This window comes from Chlamydotis macqueenii, chromosome 1 (assembly GCF_036417535.1).
Source record: "Chlamydotis macqueenii isolate bChlMac1 chromosome 1, bChlMac1.mat, whole genome shotgun sequence".
Lineage (NCBI taxonomy): Eukaryota > Metazoa > Chordata > Aves > Otidiformes > Otididae > Chlamydotis > Chlamydotis macqueenii.
This window is the reverse complement of record NC_141556.1, coordinates 1,731,781-1,752,683: the sequence shown is the minus strand read 5'-3', so window position 1 is coordinate 1,752,683 and position 20,903 is coordinate 1,731,781. Positions and strand designations below refer to the sequence as shown.

Here is a 20,903-nt window from a genome sequence, read left to right as displayed (position 1 = left end):
CCGGAGTGCCCTCAGCTCCTGTTGGTCTGTGGCATTTGGGGAACGTTGGGTGGGATTAATCTCCAGTCACTCCAGGAGACTGGGAAAAAATTGAGAAACAGCCTGCATGTCCCGGATAAACAGCAGAACTCTTGTATATCTGTTGGCCTTGGCAACACGCAGCCTGTTGGACATTGCCATGGGTAATCAAGTAATTTAGCTGTAAAGAGAGCTCAGCAAAAACACAGCAACCCGTGTCTCTGCACCACAGCATCGGCGCCCAGGACACCGAGCTGGCCCGACACCCCCTCCGCCATTTCCACACCTTCCAAGGCTGGGCCAACATGGCCGCCCTGCCGCTCGCCCCTTCCCGCCAAAACACGGCTCCCGCCCAGTGGCTGTGGCGCAAGCGCCCCCGCTGTCCCCATAGCAACAGGCCCCGCCTCCCCTTATGATGCACAGGCGCAGGGGCTGGGGCAGTGCTCTGGCAGGCGCAGAGCCTCTGGCAGTTGCAGCGCCAAGGGCTCCTGACGCCTGTGTGCGGGGAGCGCTCTGCTCTGCGTCCTCCCCGGCTGGACAAAGGGGTGCCTCTGCCCGCCCTGACGGAACCGTGTGTCCCAGCACGGCCCCTGGCCCTCACCCTGCGCCAGGTACTGGGACTGACAGCCAGTAGAAAGGGACCAGATCTCACTTTTATTGCAGTGCCCTGTCCTTGCTCTGGCTTCCTTTGCTTGGAGAGGGCAGGAGCTTTGCCTCTGGCTTCTCAAGGACGTTAGTTTCCAAAAACGAGGTTGGAATCTGTCTCCGTCCTCTCCTTTGCACCTCACTGGAGAAAACACAAGCTGTTCTTCAGTCATGAGGTGACAGTGCTGACCGGAGAGTCCATCGAAGAAATGTTACCTCTTTTTACTGCTAAAGAATCTGTTGGGTTTTTTTCTTTTAATACGCTGAACATGGTTCTGGCTCAAGGCAAAGTCCGTTTACATAGTTTGGTTTGGATTATTGCTTCTTTTCTTTAATCTTGTGCTGACTGAGAGTCTTCCTGTATCCAAGTTGACAGATTTTGTCTTTTCTCTGTCTTTGTTAGCACGGATAATGACTCCAGACCAGGGTCCAGCGACTTCCCACATCGACAGGGCCATCCAGAGGAGGAAGGAGATGGCAGCCCGGAAGGTGGTCTTTGGCTGGGGACTCGTCAACGTGGGTGTGGCCGGCCTGATATTTACGGAAATGTATGTTAATTGTTACATCTGATTCAAACAAGCAAAGCATCCTCCTTCGTATGTCGCGAGGGACAGAACTGCTGCAAAGCAAGAACTTCTTGGTTTTCTTTTCAGGACTGGAAAAGTCATAAGCTGGTATTGTGACACCACACTCCCATCACCCTGGTATCTCGGTGAGTCGCTGCAGCATTTACATTAATTTTCAGGGTTCTTTTCTTCAGTCGCTTGTCAGTTTTTGGGTATTTTTGAAGACAGCCGTTATTTGAATACTGAAAGCAAAACCTTGTTCTACTTGCTGTTATTTCCCTCAGACCTTGGCATTTCCTGCTTTTTAGTGAGAGGTAAGGAGCGTTAACAGCTTTCTTAGATATATCCTGAAAGGGCATGAGAACTTGTGTGATGCGTTAAATCGGTGTCATGTCTGCAGTAAGGCTTTGGCCAGCACTGCACATCTGACTCCTGTGTTGTGCTGTGGCTGTGGATGGCATTCACCATAACTGAAGTTTGTTTTGGATGAGTAGACTCGAACCTGGCTGTATCAAATACCAGTAGAGGGTGAAGCAAGAGGGAGAGAGCAATCATGAGATGAGGGGCAGGTGATTTGACGTCAGATGAAGTTTGAGAAATACTATGAAACTTCATTGCAGTAGTTTCTATCTTTTTATCAAAATAACCTTCAATTTCAAGAAAAAAATCAATGTGAGTCCTACAAATTAATCTGAACGTAGCACAGAAAATTATCTCCAGTAGTTCTTGTATAAAAACGTGAAGAAATCTTGAACTGCTACTTCCTGATAGCACCAAGAATGACTTATTTATGATGGGTATATGCTTGCTTTTGCAAATAATCTACTTTTCTCATTCCCCATGCTCAAGTTCTGCTAAAAACTTCTCTGCTTCTTCTGGAATTCGCCCTTGGATGTCTCTTCAGCCTGAATGCCGTGTGTGATTTCTGGAATTACTTCATATACACAGTGGCACCCACGAGCTTGGTCCTAACTCCTTGCCAGTGGATCCTCCTGTGGTTGCAGAATGCAGGTGGGTGTAAGAAATATCTCTGACAATCTCTATTTTCTCTTGTTCTTTTTTGTTGGTGTTTCGGGACGGTGTCTTTCTGAATGGCAGGATTCTTTAGTGAAGTGAGTTCTGAATTACCTCGATGACATGAGCTGTAAACTCAGTTACCTGCAGCGTGTTCAAATTGCCACCAGCAAGTGGTAATGTGATGAGTGTTTGTGGGGAGACCTGGCAGGGAAAGAAACACACGCAGTGAAAAAGGACAGGATGATGGCAGATGCTGAAGGACAGTGAGGAACTCAAACACTGTGAGGCTGGACAAAGAATTTGCAACCTCTCCATAGGACTGGGAGCAAGGCAGAGAGTGTGGATTTATATTGCTTAGAGAGGTGGTTGATGCTCCATCCCTCAAAACATGCAAGGCCCTGTTGGACGCAGCTCTGAGCAACCTGATCTGGCTGGATATGTCCCAGCTCCTTGCAGGGGGGTTGGACTGGATGGGCTTTAACACTCCCTTCCCACCAAAACCATTCTGTGATTCTGTGACTGTGAGGCTGTACGTTGGACTGGGAGCAAGGCAGAGAGTGCAGGTTTATATTTAGTTTTGATGTCCAAGCAATATCACGCTGGGTATCGGGAACCAAATTAGATGGACAGACAGATCTCCCTGTGAAGTCTGTAAATGACAGCCCAGAGGGCCGTCGCTCAGAAAGCTCTCGAACATCAAAGTAAAGTTTTAAAATACGGCAGAACCTGACAAGGTCAATAAACCAAAAGCAAAATGCCAGCACAATGGTATTACACACTGCCGGTCTGCCCCTAGAAAAGGGGAAGCAGACAGGAGTAATGCTGTATGTTTCTTTGCCCAGATAAATTAAGGCATTCAGTGTGCCAAAGACGCAAAAGCTGGGGAGGTAGAGCAGCTGATGTAACAGCTTAGAGAAGCCCCCGGCTTATGCATGGTGCCCGGGAACACGTAACAGAAGTCTGAAACTGTAGTATTTGTACTGAGTTGTGGTCATGTGTCTCAGTCTTCTCGTTTTTTTCCAGTCAGTGCTGAGTTCTGCAGACGCCAGATTTCTCTACTGTCCCTTCCAGCATCTTCATAAAATTGCCTTGAGATAGCCTTGTGGAACCGATTTGTTGTGCGTTTAGAGAGGGGAGGAGAGTTTGGGGCTGCTGCGTCCACAATGCTAATTCTGTTTTTCCTTCTTGCAGCGGTACAAATAATTCCACCACATGAGCGGGCAGCCAAGGAAGCCACTTCTTCGACTCCTTCTACTCCGATCCAGGGTCAAAACGTGCTGAGTTACAACCCGTCCTCTTACGGCAGATCTGCAAGCTACTCACCCTGGAGCAGCTACAACAAGGTAACGACCGAGCCAACTCCCAAGGGTACAGTTTGGTCCTTGGTTGGTGCCGTGTGCCACTGAAGGTGAGCAGCAGGCAGCGGCAAGTTGTGTGTTTGTGTGTTTGCTCCTTTTGCAAAGTAGATGTAAATTTGTCGTATTGGGATTTGGCCATTTTCCCGGGTGGCACTTAATTTCTATTACAGTGGTCAGTTTGTTTCAGAACAAAGCAAAAATAAGAAACTAAAATGTAAAAAGAAAGCAGGAAAAAAAAATACAATTGTTTGATTTTATTCACCCAAGGTTTCCAGCTCCAGCTTCTCTCTCAATGGATCACCATACCACACCAGCACTGGAGCAGTGGGAAGCAGCTGGTTAAATGATGTAACAATGAACCAACAGATCTTTAATCAACTGGATTCCTGGACCATTAAGTTCAGAAACGTAAGTCTTGTCTCTAAGCACTGCCTGCTTTTTCAGAACAGGCACAGCCCACGTGGAAAAGCACCTCCGTGTCCCCTCTGTGCCAAAGGAGGCGGGCAGGATTGCCGCGTCTGTTTGAGGACTGGGGTGGGCTGGCAGAAGGAGATACAAACGCAGCATGCTTGTAAGAGAGGAGTTCATCCACCTCTGAATGGGTGGTTTTGTGTTGGGTTTTTTTTTTTTTAAGCACTAAGATTGATGAAAAGTAGAAAGGAGCACGAGATCCATACCAGATTCCTGCGCATCTTATCCTAAACCTAGGGCCAGCTTGCTTCGGCTCCCAAATCCTGTCACATACGAATCCCACACACAGGGTTTGTCAGCTCCTTGATCTCCCCAGACAAATGTGAGAGGGAGTGGACCCATCACAGCAGAAATGATCTTTATGGCTGGAGGGCTGCGCTTCATAATACCCCTCTCCTTGTTGTCTGGAAAAGCTTTACCTGACACTTCCTTGGGATTTGTTTTCCTGACTCCTTGCCATTGAAGTCCCTGGCCTTTTAGAAGGTATTAAAGAGTCATGTAAACTCTGCCTGTCTTGATATTCTAATGTAATTCCTTTCCTCCTTGGCTGGCTTCAGTGTTTCTGTTGTTAAGTTTCTTTGTGATTGTAAGGGTGATGATTCGTAGGAGGGAAGCTAAGGGTTGGGGCTTTTTAACATCTTTGTTGCTTCTGACCTCTTGAAGTTTCACCTTTTTCATTCCTAGTGGATTAGTGAGACTATTCTGGTGCCACTTGTCCAAGAGATCGAGTCTGTGAACAGCCGGCTGAGAAGAATGGGGGCTCCAGAACTGCAGATCGGAGGTAGGACGAGGCAGTAGCTTTGGGGTGGTTGAAGGAGGGCTGCTCCAGAGCTGGGGCCTTGGACAGGTGTTGTATAAATTAGATCTGTTCAGTGTCACTGTGCTGTTTCTGCTCTGTATTGCTGTGGTCTTTGCTCCGTGTTGTGCATTTCATTATGCTGGAAAGGTTCTTCACGAGACTTCTGGAAGCATTCATGAAGTCACACTGATGCTTGTCTTTTATAAAGCAGACGTCTGCTACTATGGGAACTGAAAGGAGTGTTTGGGGTAGCGTCACCTGTTAAATGTTTCTAGGACTTCAAGGGGTGCACCAAAAAGGAGAGCTCTTCTTTGCAGCAAGGCCTGCGAAGGGAGGCTGTTTGGAGTTCTGGGCTGGTCGTAGCTGATGTACTGCCTTTTCTTGCGTTGCAGTGGCCAGCATCAGGACTCTAAAGGAGGCGGCACTCTTTAAAGCTCAGCTCTTTCCAACCCTGAAGACTGTAGTGCGATATCTGGATCTTACACCAAACCAGACCTATTTGGTTCAAAGGATCAAAGGTACACGGTGTCACCAGACTGGCTTTAAAACACTTCCATTAGCACAGGCGAGTGTTCGCGGCATCAGACATTCCTTCAGTGGAGATGTTTGAAAAGTCACGGCAAGGATGGAGCTGCTTTTAAGCTGGAGAAATATTTCTTCACAAATTTATCTTTTTATAGCGATAGAATAGTGCGGGACTCGCATGTAACTTGATTTTTAAAAGTTTTATTTCTCATTTTCCTGCTGCACGCTTTGGGTGTAAAGTGCTGGATTTCATCTCCTCAATAACTGCAAAGAAAAGACGTCCCACCAATTTACCTCCCCGTATTGTTATCTCTACAAGCATTTCACCAGCTGAACGACTTCTTCTTTGTAGTCTGGAAACATGTATGAAGCCCCTGAATGTAGCACAAAATACCGCTTTCAGACACTTTCAACTCCAAAGAACTGAATCAATCTTGTTACTTTCAGCGCTTTCTCAGGAACGATACCTCAGTTCATTCCAATGGAACAGAGGAGGGGATTTCAAAGGCCGCAGGTGGGACAGCAGCTTGCCCACCGACTCCTCTGTAAGTTTCCAAAGACATCCTGATACGACAGCTTAAAACCAGTTCCCTTTCAGTGTAGATTTTGGAGGGGTAGCCAGTAAGTCTTTTGAGGAACATGGTGAAATCCTGTTTGCATCGCTTGCTCAGATCATCCTGTTCTAGCTGGTGAGATTCCATGGGGAATAATGCAAATGGGCTTGGGCGTTGCCAAATTCTGCAAGATGCCAGGATAAAGTTGCTTGTGCGTGAACTGAGATCAGTTTATGCTGTTGTGACTGACACTGTTTCACTTCCTGCAAGAAATAAACTTGCCTTGTCCCCAGTGGCGTGCCTGGGCCGTGCCAATCTCTGCTTTAAGCATTAAGCTGCCTTGGGCTCCTAAACTCAGAGGGGTGAAGTCAACGTTGTCACCACAGACTATCAAATACTGTAACTGATGCCCGAGATGAAGGCAAGAAAGCTGCTGTATTTTGAAGGACGCTAAAGTGAGATTTGGTTTTCTTTGCCCAGATCATTATGCACTTGTTCAGCACCTACCTCGACTGCAAGCTGTGACCTCACCCCAAGTATCCCGACGGCAAAATCTTCACTTCCCAGCACTTCATCCAAACACCCCATCAACCAGGTACCGGTGCTCACATTTAGCTGCTCTTTGCCTCTTGCATCACATCAGCACGCTTGAGAGCCCCGTCACCTCTTAAACTTCCCATTCGCAGACATTTCCAACGGAAACCTGTTTTGCATCTACCAGAGCAGCATCAATCCACCCCACTACCAGCTGATCTACCAGGGCCACGTCTGCAGCCTGCCCGAGGTACCGTGGTGTTCTCCTGCTGCTAGGAAATCCTTGGCAGGTCTCAGTCAGGGATTCCATTTTTCTTCTTAGGAACTAGCCACATTTATTGACTGCTTACACGTAGGCTGGCTCAGTGCAGGAAGTAAACGTGAGCTTGGTCTTTGACCACAGCCTGGTACTTGGCCTGATCCTACAGAACAGCTGGAGTAGCTATTTAAGCTGCATCAGCTAGGTAGTAGCTTCTGGTTTACCTTCTGACAATTTAATTTAAAATAACAAGTCATGTTACCCCTGACGTGCGGTGTCACCTCTTAAGGCATGCAAGCCCGGTGCTTGTCCGTAGGAATCCTGGGGAGAAGCTTCCAGTCTCAAAACAGTGACATTCTCCTGTGAATTCTCATTTTGTAGTGATCCCTGGTGGTTGCTGGATCTCTGCTTCCTGAAAAGCTCCCGCACTTAAACTGTTTGGAGATGATAATCCAGCCAAAACCCACATTTGGTCTTTTCCTGCTGTTTACCCAGTTGTCATTCGCTATGGTCGCTTATTCTACCTGAAATATTGCCGTGACTGCTCGTCACTGACTCGATTTACAAGTTCTTCTCTTTTCCTGTCGATTCAGGGCAGAAACAACATGTTACACACCGTGCTTATGTTTCTGCGCATCGTAAAGACAAAAGAATGCGGGATGCTGGGGTGAGTACCCGTGTTAAAATGCTGAAGTGTGGAATTGATAGGTTTTTATTAGTTGCCCTTCATGATGATAACTTTTGGTTCTGCAGGCGTGTAAATCTTGGTTTATCAGGAGTCAATGTTCTGCGGATTTTTGGAGACTAACAGCTCCAGCGGGATGACGGTTCAGAGTGGCATCGAGTCATCACATGGGAAGATAGAGCAGAAGTACCGGGTGCCTTCAGTACAACCACAGCGTTACCCTGCCTCTGCTTTTTCGTTTAGTTTTAAGGCTCTCATCAACTGGTTTTTTTGATAGTGACTCTTAGATATTTAAAAGAAGTTTACTGATAGGATTTTCCTGGGGACTGGCAACAAAATGCTTCATTTGGTTCCTGTATGAAATGAATTTGTTTTATCAAACACTTGTTTGGCTTTGTCTTGTGCTTCGGCCTCGCTGAATGCAGCGATGTGCCAAGGACATGTTCCAGAACCAGGTTTAGCTGGGCTTTGCCCCGAGCCTTGCATCCTGAGGGTAGAGCAGGGCTGTCCCAGGTACCTTTCACCCTAAAGGCTCTCCAAATGCAGACTTCTTCTTCTTTGACCAAAAATTGGGGCTTTCTCCAGAAAAGCCCGTCCTGCAGGGCACCCCTGGGGGCACTGGGCATTGCAGCCCCGGGATCCCTGGGTCCCCACACACCCCCAAGATCCTGCACAGCTTCCTCCCCAGGCGGCCTGGGCCCCTGTGCGGCCCAATCACCAGCACCCTGCTCCCCATGGCCACCAGTTCCTGTGAACCCCAATAAACCATGCACCCTGCTCCCTGTGTACCCCAGATTCTCCTGTGCCCCAGCTGCCATCCACCCTGGTCCCTCTGCACCCTGACACACTGTGCACCCTGCTCCCAGCGCAGTGCCCTGTGTGCCATGTAACACCATGAACCCTGGATCCCTGCGCACCCCAAATTCCTGAGCACGCCAGTCCTGGCACACTCTGTTGCACTGCGCACACTGGTTCCTGTGCACCCCGATCCCTGTTCACACCGACACATCGCGCACCCAGCTCCCTGTGCACCACAAAACGCTACGCACCTCAGTTCCTGCATTCCCCAGCCCCGTACACCCTGTATCTCTGCGTGCCCCAATACACCGCACACCTTGGTCCACATGCACCCCGATACACCGCACCCCGTCATTCCTAAACACTCCAGTTTCTGTGCAGGGTAAGGAATTGGCTGGATGGCCGCACTCAAGGAGTCGCAGTCAATGGCTCCACGTCCAAGTGGAGACTGGTGACAACTGGCCTTCCTCAGGGGTCGGTACTGGGACCGACGCCGTTTAAGATCTTTGTCGGCGACATGGACAGTGGATGGAGTGCACCCTCAGCAAGCTCGCCAACAACAGCCAGCTGCGTGGTGCGGTCGACACGCTGGAGGGAAGGGATGCCATGCAGAGGGACCTTGACAGGCTGGAGTGATGGGCTCATGCAAACCTCATGGAGTTCAACCAGGCCAAGTGCAAGGTCCTGCACAGGGGTCGGGGCACTGCCAGGCACAAACAGGGCTTGGACAGAGAATGGATTGAGAGCAGCCCTGACGAGAAGGACTAGTGGGGCTACGGGTGGATGAGAAACTCAACATGAGCCAGCAAAGAGCACTTGCAGCCCAGAACACCAACCACATCCTGGGCTGCATCCACAGAGAATGGCCTGTGCATCAAGGGAGGTGATTCTGCCCTTCTGTTTCGCTCTCATCAGACCCCACCTGCAGCACTGCATCCAGCTCTGGAGCCCCCAACAGAAGAAGGACATGGACCAGCTGGAAGGAGTCCAGTCCAGAGGAGGCCACCAAGATGGCCTGTTTGCAAAGATTCAGTCCACAGCAGGTGATGTGGACAGTCTCTCAGTTCTCTGCAAAATGTTAAAGGCTATAAGCTACAGGTGGGATTTGACTTCTACCGGAATTACTGCAGGAACACACTCGTCCTGGTTTCGGCTGGGATGGAGCTAATGTTCCTCTCAGTAGTCAATGTGTAGTGGATTTCGTATGGGATTTGGCACGTGAAGGACGCTGATAAACACACTGATGTAATGAGCTGTTGCTGAAGAGACCAAGGCCACTGTCCACCTTCCCAGGTTTCCCCAATGTGCAGGTGCAGGAAGCTGGGAGGGATATAACCAGAACAGTCGACCCAGAGTGGGCACAGAGAGTCTTCCATGCCATAAACATCACGCTCAGCAGATAAGTGGGGGTTGGCCGGGGCAGCATCTCTCTCTTTCTCCCCGCTTTGCTTGCTGCTCAGTGTCCTTTCCATGATCACTGTGGGATGCTGGGTGGTGAGAAATTGCACATTGTTCATTTTGTATATTTTATTATCCCCGTATTTTGCTATTAGTGTAATTTTCCTTTGCTGTTCTACTAAACTGTCTTCATCTCAACACATGACTTTTGCTTTCTTCCAGGTTCCCTCCCCCATCTCCCGGTGGGAGAGCAAGCAACCGTGTGGTGGCTAGGTCTAAACCACAACACTTCCTTATATCTAATCCGAACCTACCCTCTTCCAGTTTAAAGCCGGTGATACAGGGTAGCAGTCTCTCCTATCACAGGAAAGAAGAGGCAGCCCCTGTCCTTGCCACACCCACAGATCACGTCTGGCCTGAGCCCACCGTCCCCCTTGTCTCCCATCCTCTCTAAATAAGTGTTGGGCAACTCAGTAGGAAAGGGGAGGAGGGGGAACGGGAGATGACTCGTGCTGGACCGAGCTTTCCTTGCGCTGCGGCTGCCCCACTTGTCCCCTCTGCCCTCTCCGCTCATGCTCTGCATCGCCTGCTGCTCTCTCATGGGGTCCCAGGCGTCTTCTAAACGGCTTTTTCAAGCCCCAGGCATAAGCTTACAAAACTCGTCTTTACCTCTTGAATTGCTCTCCCTTTCGTCACAACATAATCTTTTATCTTGGGCCTTCTAGAGGATCTGTTTCTGAAAAATGACATCCTACAGATGCTGTCACTTACAACAAGGCATAAGCATTTCTTCCTTAATATCTAGGGGAAAAGATAGATTGCTAATTCTGACAGCGTGTGTGAGCTTGGGAGAGAGGGCCTGTGACAGGGGCTGACTGGATTGCTGGGGAGAGGACTGTTATTTCTATAAGTAATGGATTATTTCCAGGTTCCTAATCCACAAGACACCTTGGGAATGCCCTGGATAAGGAATGAGTAGGGATTTCAGGATGCAGATCACCATTTGGAGACGTGACTGGTATCATTTTAGCAGCAGAACTCTCATTTTGATCTCTCAAGTTGACACTTTTCTGCCTGTTCAGTCCTTTGGCTGCCATGCGGGGAAGGCCGGAGTGCCCTCAGCTCCTGTTGGTCTGTGGCATTTGGGGAACGTTGGGTGGGATTCATCTCCAGTCACTCCAGGAGACTGGGAAAAAATTGAGAAACAGCCTGCATGTCCCGGATAAACAGCAGAACTCTTGTATATCTGTTGGCCTTGGCAACACGCAGCCTGTTGGACATTACCATGGGTAATCAAGTAATTTAGCTGTAAAGAGAGCTCAGCAAAAACACAGCAACCCGTGTCTCTGCACCACAGCAACGGCGCCCAGGACACCGAGCTGGCCCGACACGCCCTCCGCCATTTCCACACCTTCCAAGGCTGGGCCAACATGGCCGCCCTGCCGCTCGCCCCTTCCCGCCAAAACACGGCTCCCGCCCAGTGGCTGTGGCGCAAGCGCCCCCGCTGTCCCCATAGCAACAGGCCCCGCCTCCCCTTATGATGCACAGGCGCAGGGGCTGGGGCAGTGCTCTGGCAGGCGCAGAGCCTCTGGCATTTGCAGCGCCAAGGGCTCCTGACGCCTGTGTGCGGGGAGCGCTCTGCTCTGCGTCCTCCCCGGCTGGACAAAGGGGTGCCTCTGCCCGCCCTGACGGAACCGTGTGTCCCAGCACGGCCCCTGGCCCTCACCCTGCGCCAGGTACTGGGACTGACAGCCAGTAGAAAGGGACCAGATCTCACTTTTATTGCAGTGCCCTGTCCTTGCTCTGGCTTCCTTTGCTTGGAGAAGGCAGGAGCTTTGCCTCTGGCTTCTCAAGGACGTTAGTTTTCAAAAATGAGGTTGGAATCTGTCTCCGTCCTCTCCTTTGCACCTCACTGGAGAAAACACAAGCTGTTCTTCAGACATGAGCTGACAGTGCTGACCGGAGAGTCCATCGAAGAAATGTTACCTCTTTTTACTGCTAAAGAATCTGTTGGGTTTTTTTCTTTTAATACGCTGAACATGGTTCTGGCTCAATCAAAGTCCGTTTACATAGTTTGGTTTGGATTACTGCTTCTTTTCTTTAATCTTGTGCTGACTGAGAGTCTTCCTGTATCCAAGTTGACAGATTTTGTCTTTTCTCTGTCTTTGTTAGCACGGATAGTGACTCCAGAACAGGATTCAGCGACTTCCCACATCGACAGGGCCATCCAGAGGACGAAGGAGATGGCAGCCCGGAAGGTGGTCTTTGGCTGGGGACTCGTCAACGTGGGTGTGGCCGGCCTGATATTTACGGAAATGTATGTTAATTGTTACATCTGATTCAAACAAGCAAAGCATCCTCCTTCGTATGTCGCGAGGGACAGAACTGCTGCAAAGCAAGAACTTCTTGGTTTTCTTTTCAGGACTGGAAAAGTCATAAGCTGGTATTGTGACACCACACTCCCATCACCCTGGTATCTCGGTGAGTCGCTGCAGCATTTACATTAATTTTCAGGGTTCTTTTCTTCAGTCGCTTGTCAGTTTTTGGGTATTTTTGAAGACAGCCTTTATTTGAATACTGAAAGCAAAACCTTGTTCTACTTGCTGTTATTTCCCTCAGACCTTGGCATTTTCACTTTTTAGTGAGAGGTAAGGAGCGTTAACAGCTTTCTTAGATATATCCTGAAAGGGCACGAAGAACTTGTGTGATGCCTTAAATCCGTGTCATGTCTGCAGTAAGGCTTTGGCCAGCACTGCACATCTGACTCCTGTGTTGTGCTGTGGCTGTGGATGGCATTCACCATAACTGAAGTTTGTTTTGGATGAGTAGACTCGAACCTGGCTGTATCAAATACCAGTAGAGGGTGAAGCAAGAGGGAGAGAGCAATCATGAGATGAGGGGCAGGTGATTTGACGTCAGATGAAGTTTGAGAAATACTATGAAACTTCATTGCAGTAGTTTCTATCTTTTTATCAAAATAACCTTCAATTTCAAGAAAAAAATCAATGTGAGTCCTACAAATTAATCTGAACGTAGCACAGAAAATTATCTCCAGTAGTTCTTGTATAAAAACGTGAAGAAATCTTGAACTGCTACTTCCTGATAGCACCAAGAATGACTTATTTATGATGGGTATATGCTTGCTTTTGCAAATAATCTACTTTTCTCATTCCCCATGCTCAAGTTCTGCTAAAAACTTCTCTGCTTCTTCTGGAATTCGCCCTTGGATGTCTCTTCAGCCTGAATGCCGTGTGTGATTTCTGGAATTACTTCATATACACAGTGGCACCCACGAGCTTGGTCCTAACTCCTTGCCAGTGGATCCTGCTGTGGTTGCAGAATGCAGGTGGGTGTAAGAAATATCTCTGACAATCTCTATTTTCTCTTGTTCTTTTTTGTTGGTGTTTCGGGACGGTGTCTTTCTGAATGGCAGGATTCTTTAGTGAAGTGAGTTCTGAATTACCTCGATGACATGAGCTGTAAACTCAGTTACTTGCAGCGTGTTCAAATTGCCACCAGCAAGTGGTAATGTGATGAGTGTTTGTGGGGAGACCTGGCGGGGAAACAAACACACGTGGTGAAAAAGGAGAGGATGATGGCAGATGCTGAAGGACAGTACTGCGTCCAGATCTGGGGCCCGCAACACAAAAAGGTCATGGACTTGTTGGAGGGAGTCCAGAGCAGGGCCACCAAGATGGCCTGTTTGCAAACAGTGAATCCACAGCAGGCGGTGTGCACAGTCTCTCGGTTCTTTGGGAAATGTCGAAGGCCAGAAGCTACAGGTGGGATCTGAAATGCACCAGAATTCCTGTAGCGCTGGAAGCAGGAAATTCTCCTGACGGTTCCTGTCTCTTAGCATAAACTCGTGTTATCCGACTGACGTTGAGGGGAGTGGAAATCTGCTTGTTTCCCAAGGACTGGCTTAGGTTAAACCTCAAAGGCCTGGGGAGTCGTGGGAACAGACCTTACCTCCCAGCAGAGCACATGTTCTCCAGAGGGTGCAACATTTTCCCTATCCCCTGGTGTATGGCTAGCGCCAGAGAGCAAGGGCTCATTCTGCCAGTAATGCCACCAAAGAGAGGAAAAATGGTATCCCACTGAGCCCTGGTGTTGAACGGGGGGCATGGGGCCATCCTCTCTGCGAGGGGCGAGTGTTTCTGCCTTCGGAGCAGCCCCTCGGCCACCCATTGTGCAGCCGACCATCGCAGCAAGCCCTGACATGTCGGCCACCTGTGGAGCCACGGGGATGATGGTATCACAAAGCTGACTCTTTTCTGACCATTAAGTCCTTTGGCTGTGATCCGGGGAAGGCCGGAGTGCCCTCGGCTCCTGTTGGTCTCTGGCGTTTGGGCAATGTTGGGTGGGATTCATCTCCTCTCACTCGAGCTGTGTCAAAGCTGGGAATCACACCAAACCAAGACGACTCTTCCTCTGTAACCGACGAAGGGCGATTCAGCCCATCCGCAAATCACTGCTTGAGACTGGAAGGCCGCATCAGGCTTTTCACAGTCCTTCAGTATTACCTCCATTCCACGCTTTTCTTGCTTTCATGCCCTTGCTTAGGAAATGAGTCAAAGTCAAGAGACTTTCAGACCAACCAAAATCATCCCTTAGCGTCCATCTACCAAACCCACTCTCATCCAGTTTACACTTGTTCATAGTTTGGTTTGGATTATTGCTTCTTTCCTTTAATCTTCTGCTGACTGAGAGTCTTCCTGTATCCAAGTTGACAGATTTTGTCATTTCTCTGTCTTTGTTAGGATGGATAATGAGCCCCGAACAGGGTGTAGGAACGTGCAGTATTGACAGGGCCATCCAGAGGAGGAAGGAGATGGCAGCCAAGACGCTGCTCTGGGCCTGGAGACTCCTTAAACTGGGTGTTGCATGCATCATATTTACGGGAATGTATGTTAATTGTTACATCTGATTCAAACAAGCAAAGCATCGTCCTTTGTATGTCCTGAAATATTTCCCGGGACAGAACTGCAAAGCAATAACTTCTTGGTTTTCTTATCAGGACTGGAAAATTAATAAGTTGCTATTGTGACACCACACACTGGCCACTCTGGTATCTCGGTGAGTCGCTGTTGTGTTTACATTAATTTTCAGCGTTCTTTTCTTCAGTCGCTTGTCAGTTTTTGGGTATTTTTGAGAAGCCTTTATTTGAAGATTGAAAGCAAAACCTTGTTCTACTTGCTGTTATTTCCCTCAAACCTTGGCATTTCCTGCTTTTTAGTGAGAGGTAAGGAGCGTTAACAGCTTTCTTAGATATATCCTGTAAGGGCACCAAGAACTTGTGTGATGCATTAAATCTGTGTCATGTCTGCAGTAAGGCTTTGGCCAGCACTGCACATCTGACTCCTGTGTTGTGCTGTGGCTGTGGATGGCATTCACCATAACTGAAGTTTGTTTTGGACGAGTAGACTCGAACCTGGCTGTATCAAATACCAGTAGAGGGTGAAGCAAGAGGGAGAGAAAAATCATCAGTTGAGGGGCAGGTGATTTGATGGCAGATGATGTCTGAGAAATACTGTGAAACTTCATTGCAATAGTTCCCATGCTTTTTAGGAAAATAATCTTCCAAAAAACCAAAAAAAAATATGAGTGCTATAAATTAATCTGAACATAGCAAGGAAAACTCTCTCCAGTGATTCTTGCATAGAGTGGTGAAGAAATCTTAGACACGTGCCCAAATTGGTACTTCCTGATAGCACGAAGAATGACCTATTTTTGATGGGCATATGCTTGCTTCTGCAAATAATCTACTTTTCTTATTCCACATGCTCAAGCTCTGCTAAAAACTTCTCTGCTTCTTGTAGAATTTGGCCTTTGCTGTCTGTTCAGCCTGAATGCCGTGTGTGATTTCTGGAGGTACTTCATATACACAGTGGCACCCACGAGCTTGGTCCTGACTGCTCGCCAGTGGATCCTGCTGGGGTTGCAGAATGCAGGTGGGTGTAGGAAATATCTCTGACAATCTCTATTTTCTCTTGTTCTTTTTTGTTGATGTTTCGGGATGGTGTCTTTCTGAATGGCAGGATTCTTTAGTGAAGTGAGTTCTGAATTACCTCGATGACATGAGCTATAAACTCAGTTACTTGCAGCGTGTTCAAATTGCCACCAGCAAGTGGTAATGTGATGAGTGGCAGGGAAAGAAACACACGCGGTGAAAAAGGACAGGATGATGGCAGATGCTGAAGGACAGTGAGGAACTCAAACACTGTGAGGCTGGACAAAGAATTTGCAACCTCTCCATAGGACTGGGAGCAAGGCAGACAGTGTGGGTTTATATTGCTTAGAGAGGTGGTTGATGCTCCATCCCTCAAAACATGCAAGGCCCTGTTGGACGCGGCTCTGAGCAACCTGATCTGGCTGGATATGTCCCAGCTCCTTGCAGGGGGGTTGGACTGGATGGGCTTTAACACTCCCTTCCCACCAAAACCATTCTGTGATTCTGTGACTGTGAGGCTGTACGTTGGACTGGGAGCAAGGCAGAGAGTGCAGGTTTATAGTTAGTTTTGATGTCCAACCAATATCACACTGGGTATCGGGAACCAAATTAGATGGACAGACAGATCTCCCTGTGAAGTCTGTAAATGACAGCCCAGAGGGCCGTCGCTCAGAAAGCTCTCGAACATCAAAGTAAAGTTTTAAAATACGGCAGAACCTGACAAGGTCAATAAACCAAAAGCAAAATGCCAGCACAATGGTATTACACACTGCCGGTCTGCCCCTAGAAAAGGGGAAGCAGACAGGAGTAATGCTGTATGTTTCTTTGCCCAGATAAATTAAGGCATTCAGTGTGCCAAAGACGCAAAAGCTGGGGAGGTAGAGCAGCTGATGTAACAGCTTAGAGAAGCCCCCGGCTTATGCATGGTGCCCGGGAACATGTAACAGAAGTCTGAAACTGTAGTATTTGTACTGAGTTGTGGTCATGTGTCTCAGTCTTCTCGTTTTTTCCAGTCAGTGCTGAGTTCTGCAGAGGCCAGATTTCTCTACTGTCCCTTCCAGCATCTTCATAAAATTGCCTTGATATAGCATTGTGGAACCGATTTGTTGTGCGTTTAGAGAGGGGAGGAGAGTTTGGGGCTGCTGCGTCCACAATGCTAATTCTGTTTTTCCTTCTTGCAGCGGTACAAATAATTCCACCACATGAGCGGGCAGCCAAGGAAGCCCCTTCTTCGACTCCTTCTACTCCGATCCAGGGTCAAAACGTGCTGAGTTACAACCCGTCCTCTTACGGCAGATCTGCAACCTACTCACCCTGGAGCAGCTACAACAAGGTAACGACCGAGCCAACTCCCAAGGGTACAGTTTGGTCCTTGGTTGGTGCCGTGTGCCACTGAAGGTGAGCAGCAGGCAGCGGCAAGTTGTGTGTTTGTGTGTTTGCTCCTTTTGCAAAGTAGATGTAAATTTGTCGTATTGGGATTTGGCCATTTTCCCGGGTGGCACTTAATTTCTATTACAGTGGTCAGTTTGTTTCAGAACAAAGCAAAAATAAGAAACTAAAATGTAAAAAGAAAGCAGGAAAAAAAATACAATTGTTTGATTTTATTCACCCAAGGTTTCCAGCTCCAGCTTCTCTCTCAATGGATCACCATACCACACCAGCACTGGAGCAGTGGGAAGCAGCTGGTTAAATGATGTAACAATGAACCAACAGATCTTTAATCAACTGGATTCCTGGACCATTAAGTTCAGAAACGTAAGTCTTGTCTCTAAGCACTGCCTGCTTTTTCAGAACAGGCACAGCCCACGTGGAAAAGCACCTCCGTGTCCCCTCTGTGCCAAAGGAGGTGGGCAGGATTGCCGCGTCTGTTTGAGGACTGGGGTGGGCTGGCAGAAGGAGATACAAACGCAGCATGCTTGTAAGAGAGGAGTTCATCCACCTCTGAATGGGTGGTTTTGTGTTGGGTTTTTTTTTTTTTAAGCACTAAGATTGATGAAAAGTAGAAATGAGCACGAGATCCATACCAGATTGCTGCGCATCTGATCCTAAACCTAGGGCCAGCTTGTTTCGGCTCCCAAATCCTGTCACGTACGAATCCCACACGCAGGGTTTGTCAGCTCCTTGATCTCCCCAGACAAATGTGAGAGGGAGTGGACCCATCACAGTAGAAATGATCTTTATGGCTGGAGGGCTGCGCTTCATAATACCCCTCTCCTTGTTGTCTGGAAAAGCTTTACCTGACACTTCCTTGGGATTTGTTTTCCTGACTCCTTGCCATTGAAGTCCCTGGCCTTTTAGAAGGTATTAAAGAGTCATGTAAACTCTGCCTGTCTTGATATTCTAATGTAATTCCTTTCCTCCTTGGCTGGCTTCAGTGTTTCTGTTGTTAAGTTTCTTTGTGATTGTAAGGGTGATGATTCGTAGGAGGGAAGCTAAGGGTTGGGGGTTTTTAACATCTTTGTTGCTTCTGACCTCTTGAAGTTTCACCTTTTTCATTCCTAGTGGATTAGTGAGACTATTCTGGTGCCACTTGTCCAAGAGATCGAGTCTGTGAACAGCCGGCTGAGAAGAATGGGGGCTCCAGAACTGCAGATCGGAGGTAGGACGAGGCAGTAGCTTTGGGGTGGTTGAAGGAGGGCTGCTCCAGAGCTGGGGCCTTGGACAGGTGTTGTATAAATTAGATCTGTTCAGTGTCACTGTGCTGTTTCTGCTCTGTATTGCTGTGGTCTTTGCTCCGTGTTGTGCATTTCATTATGCTGGAAAGGTTCTTCACGAGACTTCTGGAAGCATTCATGAAGTCACACTGATGCTTGTCTTTTATAAAGCAGACGTCTGCTACTATGGGAACTGAAAGGAGTGTTTGGGGTAGCATCAACTGTTAAATGTTTCTAGGACTTCAAGGGGTGCACCAAAAAGGAGAGCTCTTCTTTGCAGCAAGGCCTGCGAAGGGAGGCTGTTTGGAGTTCTGGGCTGGTCGTAGCTGATGTACTGCCTTTTCTTGCGTTGCAGTGGCCAGCATCAGGACTCTAAAGGAGGCGGCACTCTTTAAAGCTCAGCTCTTTCCAACCCTGAAGACTATAGTGCGATATCTGGATCTTACACCAAACCAGACCTATTTGGTTCAAAGGATCAAAGGTACACGGTGTCACCAGACTGGCTTTAAAACACTTCCATTAGCACAGGCGAGTGTTCGCGGCATCAGACATTCCTTCAGTGGAGATGTTTGAAAAGTCACGGCAAGGATGGAGCTGCTTTTAAGCTGGAGAAATATTTCTTCACAAATTTATCTTTTTATAGCGATAGAATAGTGCGGGACTCGCATGTAACTTGATTTTTAAAAGTTTTATTTCTCATTTTCCTGCTGCACACTTTGGGTGTAAAGTGCTGGATTTCATCTCCTCAATAACTGCAAAGAAAAGACGTCCCACCAATTTACCTCCCCGTATTGTTATCTCTACAAGCATTTCACCAGCTGAACGACTTCTTCTTTGTAGTCTGGAAACATGTATGAAGCCCCTGAATGTAGCACAAAATACCGCTTTCAGACACTTTCAACTCCAAAGAACTGAATCAATCTTGTTACTTTCAGCGCTTTCTCAGGAACGATACCTCAGTTCATTCCAATGGAACAGAGGAGGGGATTTCAAAGGCCGCAGGTGGGACAGCAGCTTGCCCACCGACTCCTCTGTAAGTTTCCAAAGACATCCTGATAGGACAGCTTAAAACCAGTTCCCTTTCAGTGTAGATTTTGGAGGGGTAGCCAGTAAGTCTTTTGAGGAACATGGTGAAATCCTGTTTGCATCGCTTGCTCAGATCATCCTGTTCTAGCTGGTGAGATTCCATGGGGAATAATGCAAATGGGATAGGGAGTTGCCAAATTCTGCAAGATGCCAGGATAAAGTTGCTTGTGCGTGAACTGAGATCAGTTTATGCTGTTGTGACTGACACTGTTTCACTTCCTGCAAGAAATAAACCTGCCTTGTCCCCAGTGGCGTGCCTGGGCCGTGCCAATCTCTGCTTTAAGCATTAAGCTGCCTTGGGCTCCTAAACTCAGAGGGGTGAAGTCAACGTTGTCACCACAGACTATCAAATACTGTAACTGATGCCCGAGATGAAGGCAAGAAAGCTGCTGTATTTTGAAGGACGCTAAAGTGAGATTTGCTTTTCTTTGCCCAGATCATTATGCACTTGTTCAGCACCTACCTCGACTGCAAGCTGCGACCTCACCCCAAGTGTTCCAACAGCAAAATCTTCACTTCCCAGCACTTCATCCAAACACCCCATCAACCAGGTACCGGTGCTCACATTTAGCTGCTCTTTGCCTCTTGCATCACATCAGCACGCTTGAGAGCCCCGTCACCTCTTAAACTTCCCATTCGCAGACATCTCCAATGAAAACCTGTTTTGCATCTACCAGAGCAGCATCAATCCACCCCACTACCAGCTGATCTACCAGGGCCACGTCTGCAGCCTGCCCGAGGTACCGTGGTGTTGTCCTGCTGCTAGGAAATCCTTGGCAGGTCTCAGTCAGGGATTCCATTTTTCTTCTTAGGAACTAGCCACATTTATTGACTGCTTACACGTAGGCTGGCTCAGTGCAGGAAGTAAACGTGAGCTTGGTCTTTGACCACAGCCTGGTACTTGGCCTGATCCTACAGAACAGCTGGAGTAGCTATTTAAGCTGCATCAGCTAGGTAGTAGCTTCTGCTTTATCTTCTGACAATTTAATTTAAAATAACAAGTCATGTTACCCCTGACGTGCGGTGTCACCTCTTAAGGCATGCAAGCCCGGTGCTTGTCCGTAGGAATCCTGGGGAGAAGCTTCCAGTCTCAAAACAGTGACATTCTCCTGTGAATTCTCATTTTATAGTGATCCCCGGTGGTTGCTGGATCTCTGCTTCCTGAAAAGCTCCCGCATTTAAACTGTTTGGAGATGATAATCCAGCCAAAACCCACATTTGCTCTTTTCCTGCTGTTTACCCAGTTGTCATTCGCTATGGTCGCTTATTCTACCTGAAATATTGCCGTGACTGCTCGTCACTGACTCGATTTACAAGTTCTTCTCTTTTCCTGTCGATTCAGGGCAGAAACAACATGTTACACACCGTGCTTATGTTTCTGCGCATCGTAAAGACAAAAGAATGCGGGATGCTGGGGTGAGTACCCGTGTTAAAATGCTGAAGCGTGGAATTGGTAGATTTTTATTAGTTGCCCTTCATGATGATAACTTTTGGTTCTGCAGGCGTGTAAATCTTGGTTTATCAGGAGTCAATGTTCTGCGGATTTTTGGAGACTAACAGCTCCAGCGGGATGACGGTTCAGAGTG

At 48.1% G+C, this 20,903-nt stretch overlaps 1 protein-coding gene and 1 pseudogene across 1 annotated transcript; both read left to right on the top strand.

Moving 5' to 3' along the window:
- Positions 1 to 496: 496 nt before the first annotated feature.
- LOC147601952 (transmembrane protein 209-like) lies at positions 497 to 20,903 on the top strand. The gene is made up of 16 exons (XM_086744223.1): positions 497 to 629; positions 1,067 to 1,211; positions 1,409 to 1,543; positions 2,079 to 2,240; positions 11,800 to 11,944; positions 12,050 to 12,108; positions 12,842 to 12,973; positions 16,759 to 16,910; positions 17,192 to 17,332; positions 18,080 to 18,176; positions 18,587 to 18,712; positions 19,167 to 19,264; positions 19,754 to 19,868; positions 19,960 to 20,057; positions 20,660 to 20,733; positions 20,820 to 20,903. Exons 5-16 carry the CDS (start codon positions 11,871 to 11,873, stop codon positions 20,872 to 20,874), a joined length of 1,221 nt encoding a protein of 406 aa, XP_086600349.1. The 5' UTR covers positions 497 to 629; positions 1,067 to 1,211; positions 1,409 to 1,543; positions 2,079 to 2,240; positions 11,800 to 11,870; the 3' UTR covers positions 20,875 to 20,903.
- LOC147601953 (transmembrane protein 209-like) lies at positions 5,506 to 7,583 on the top strand (annotated as a pseudogene).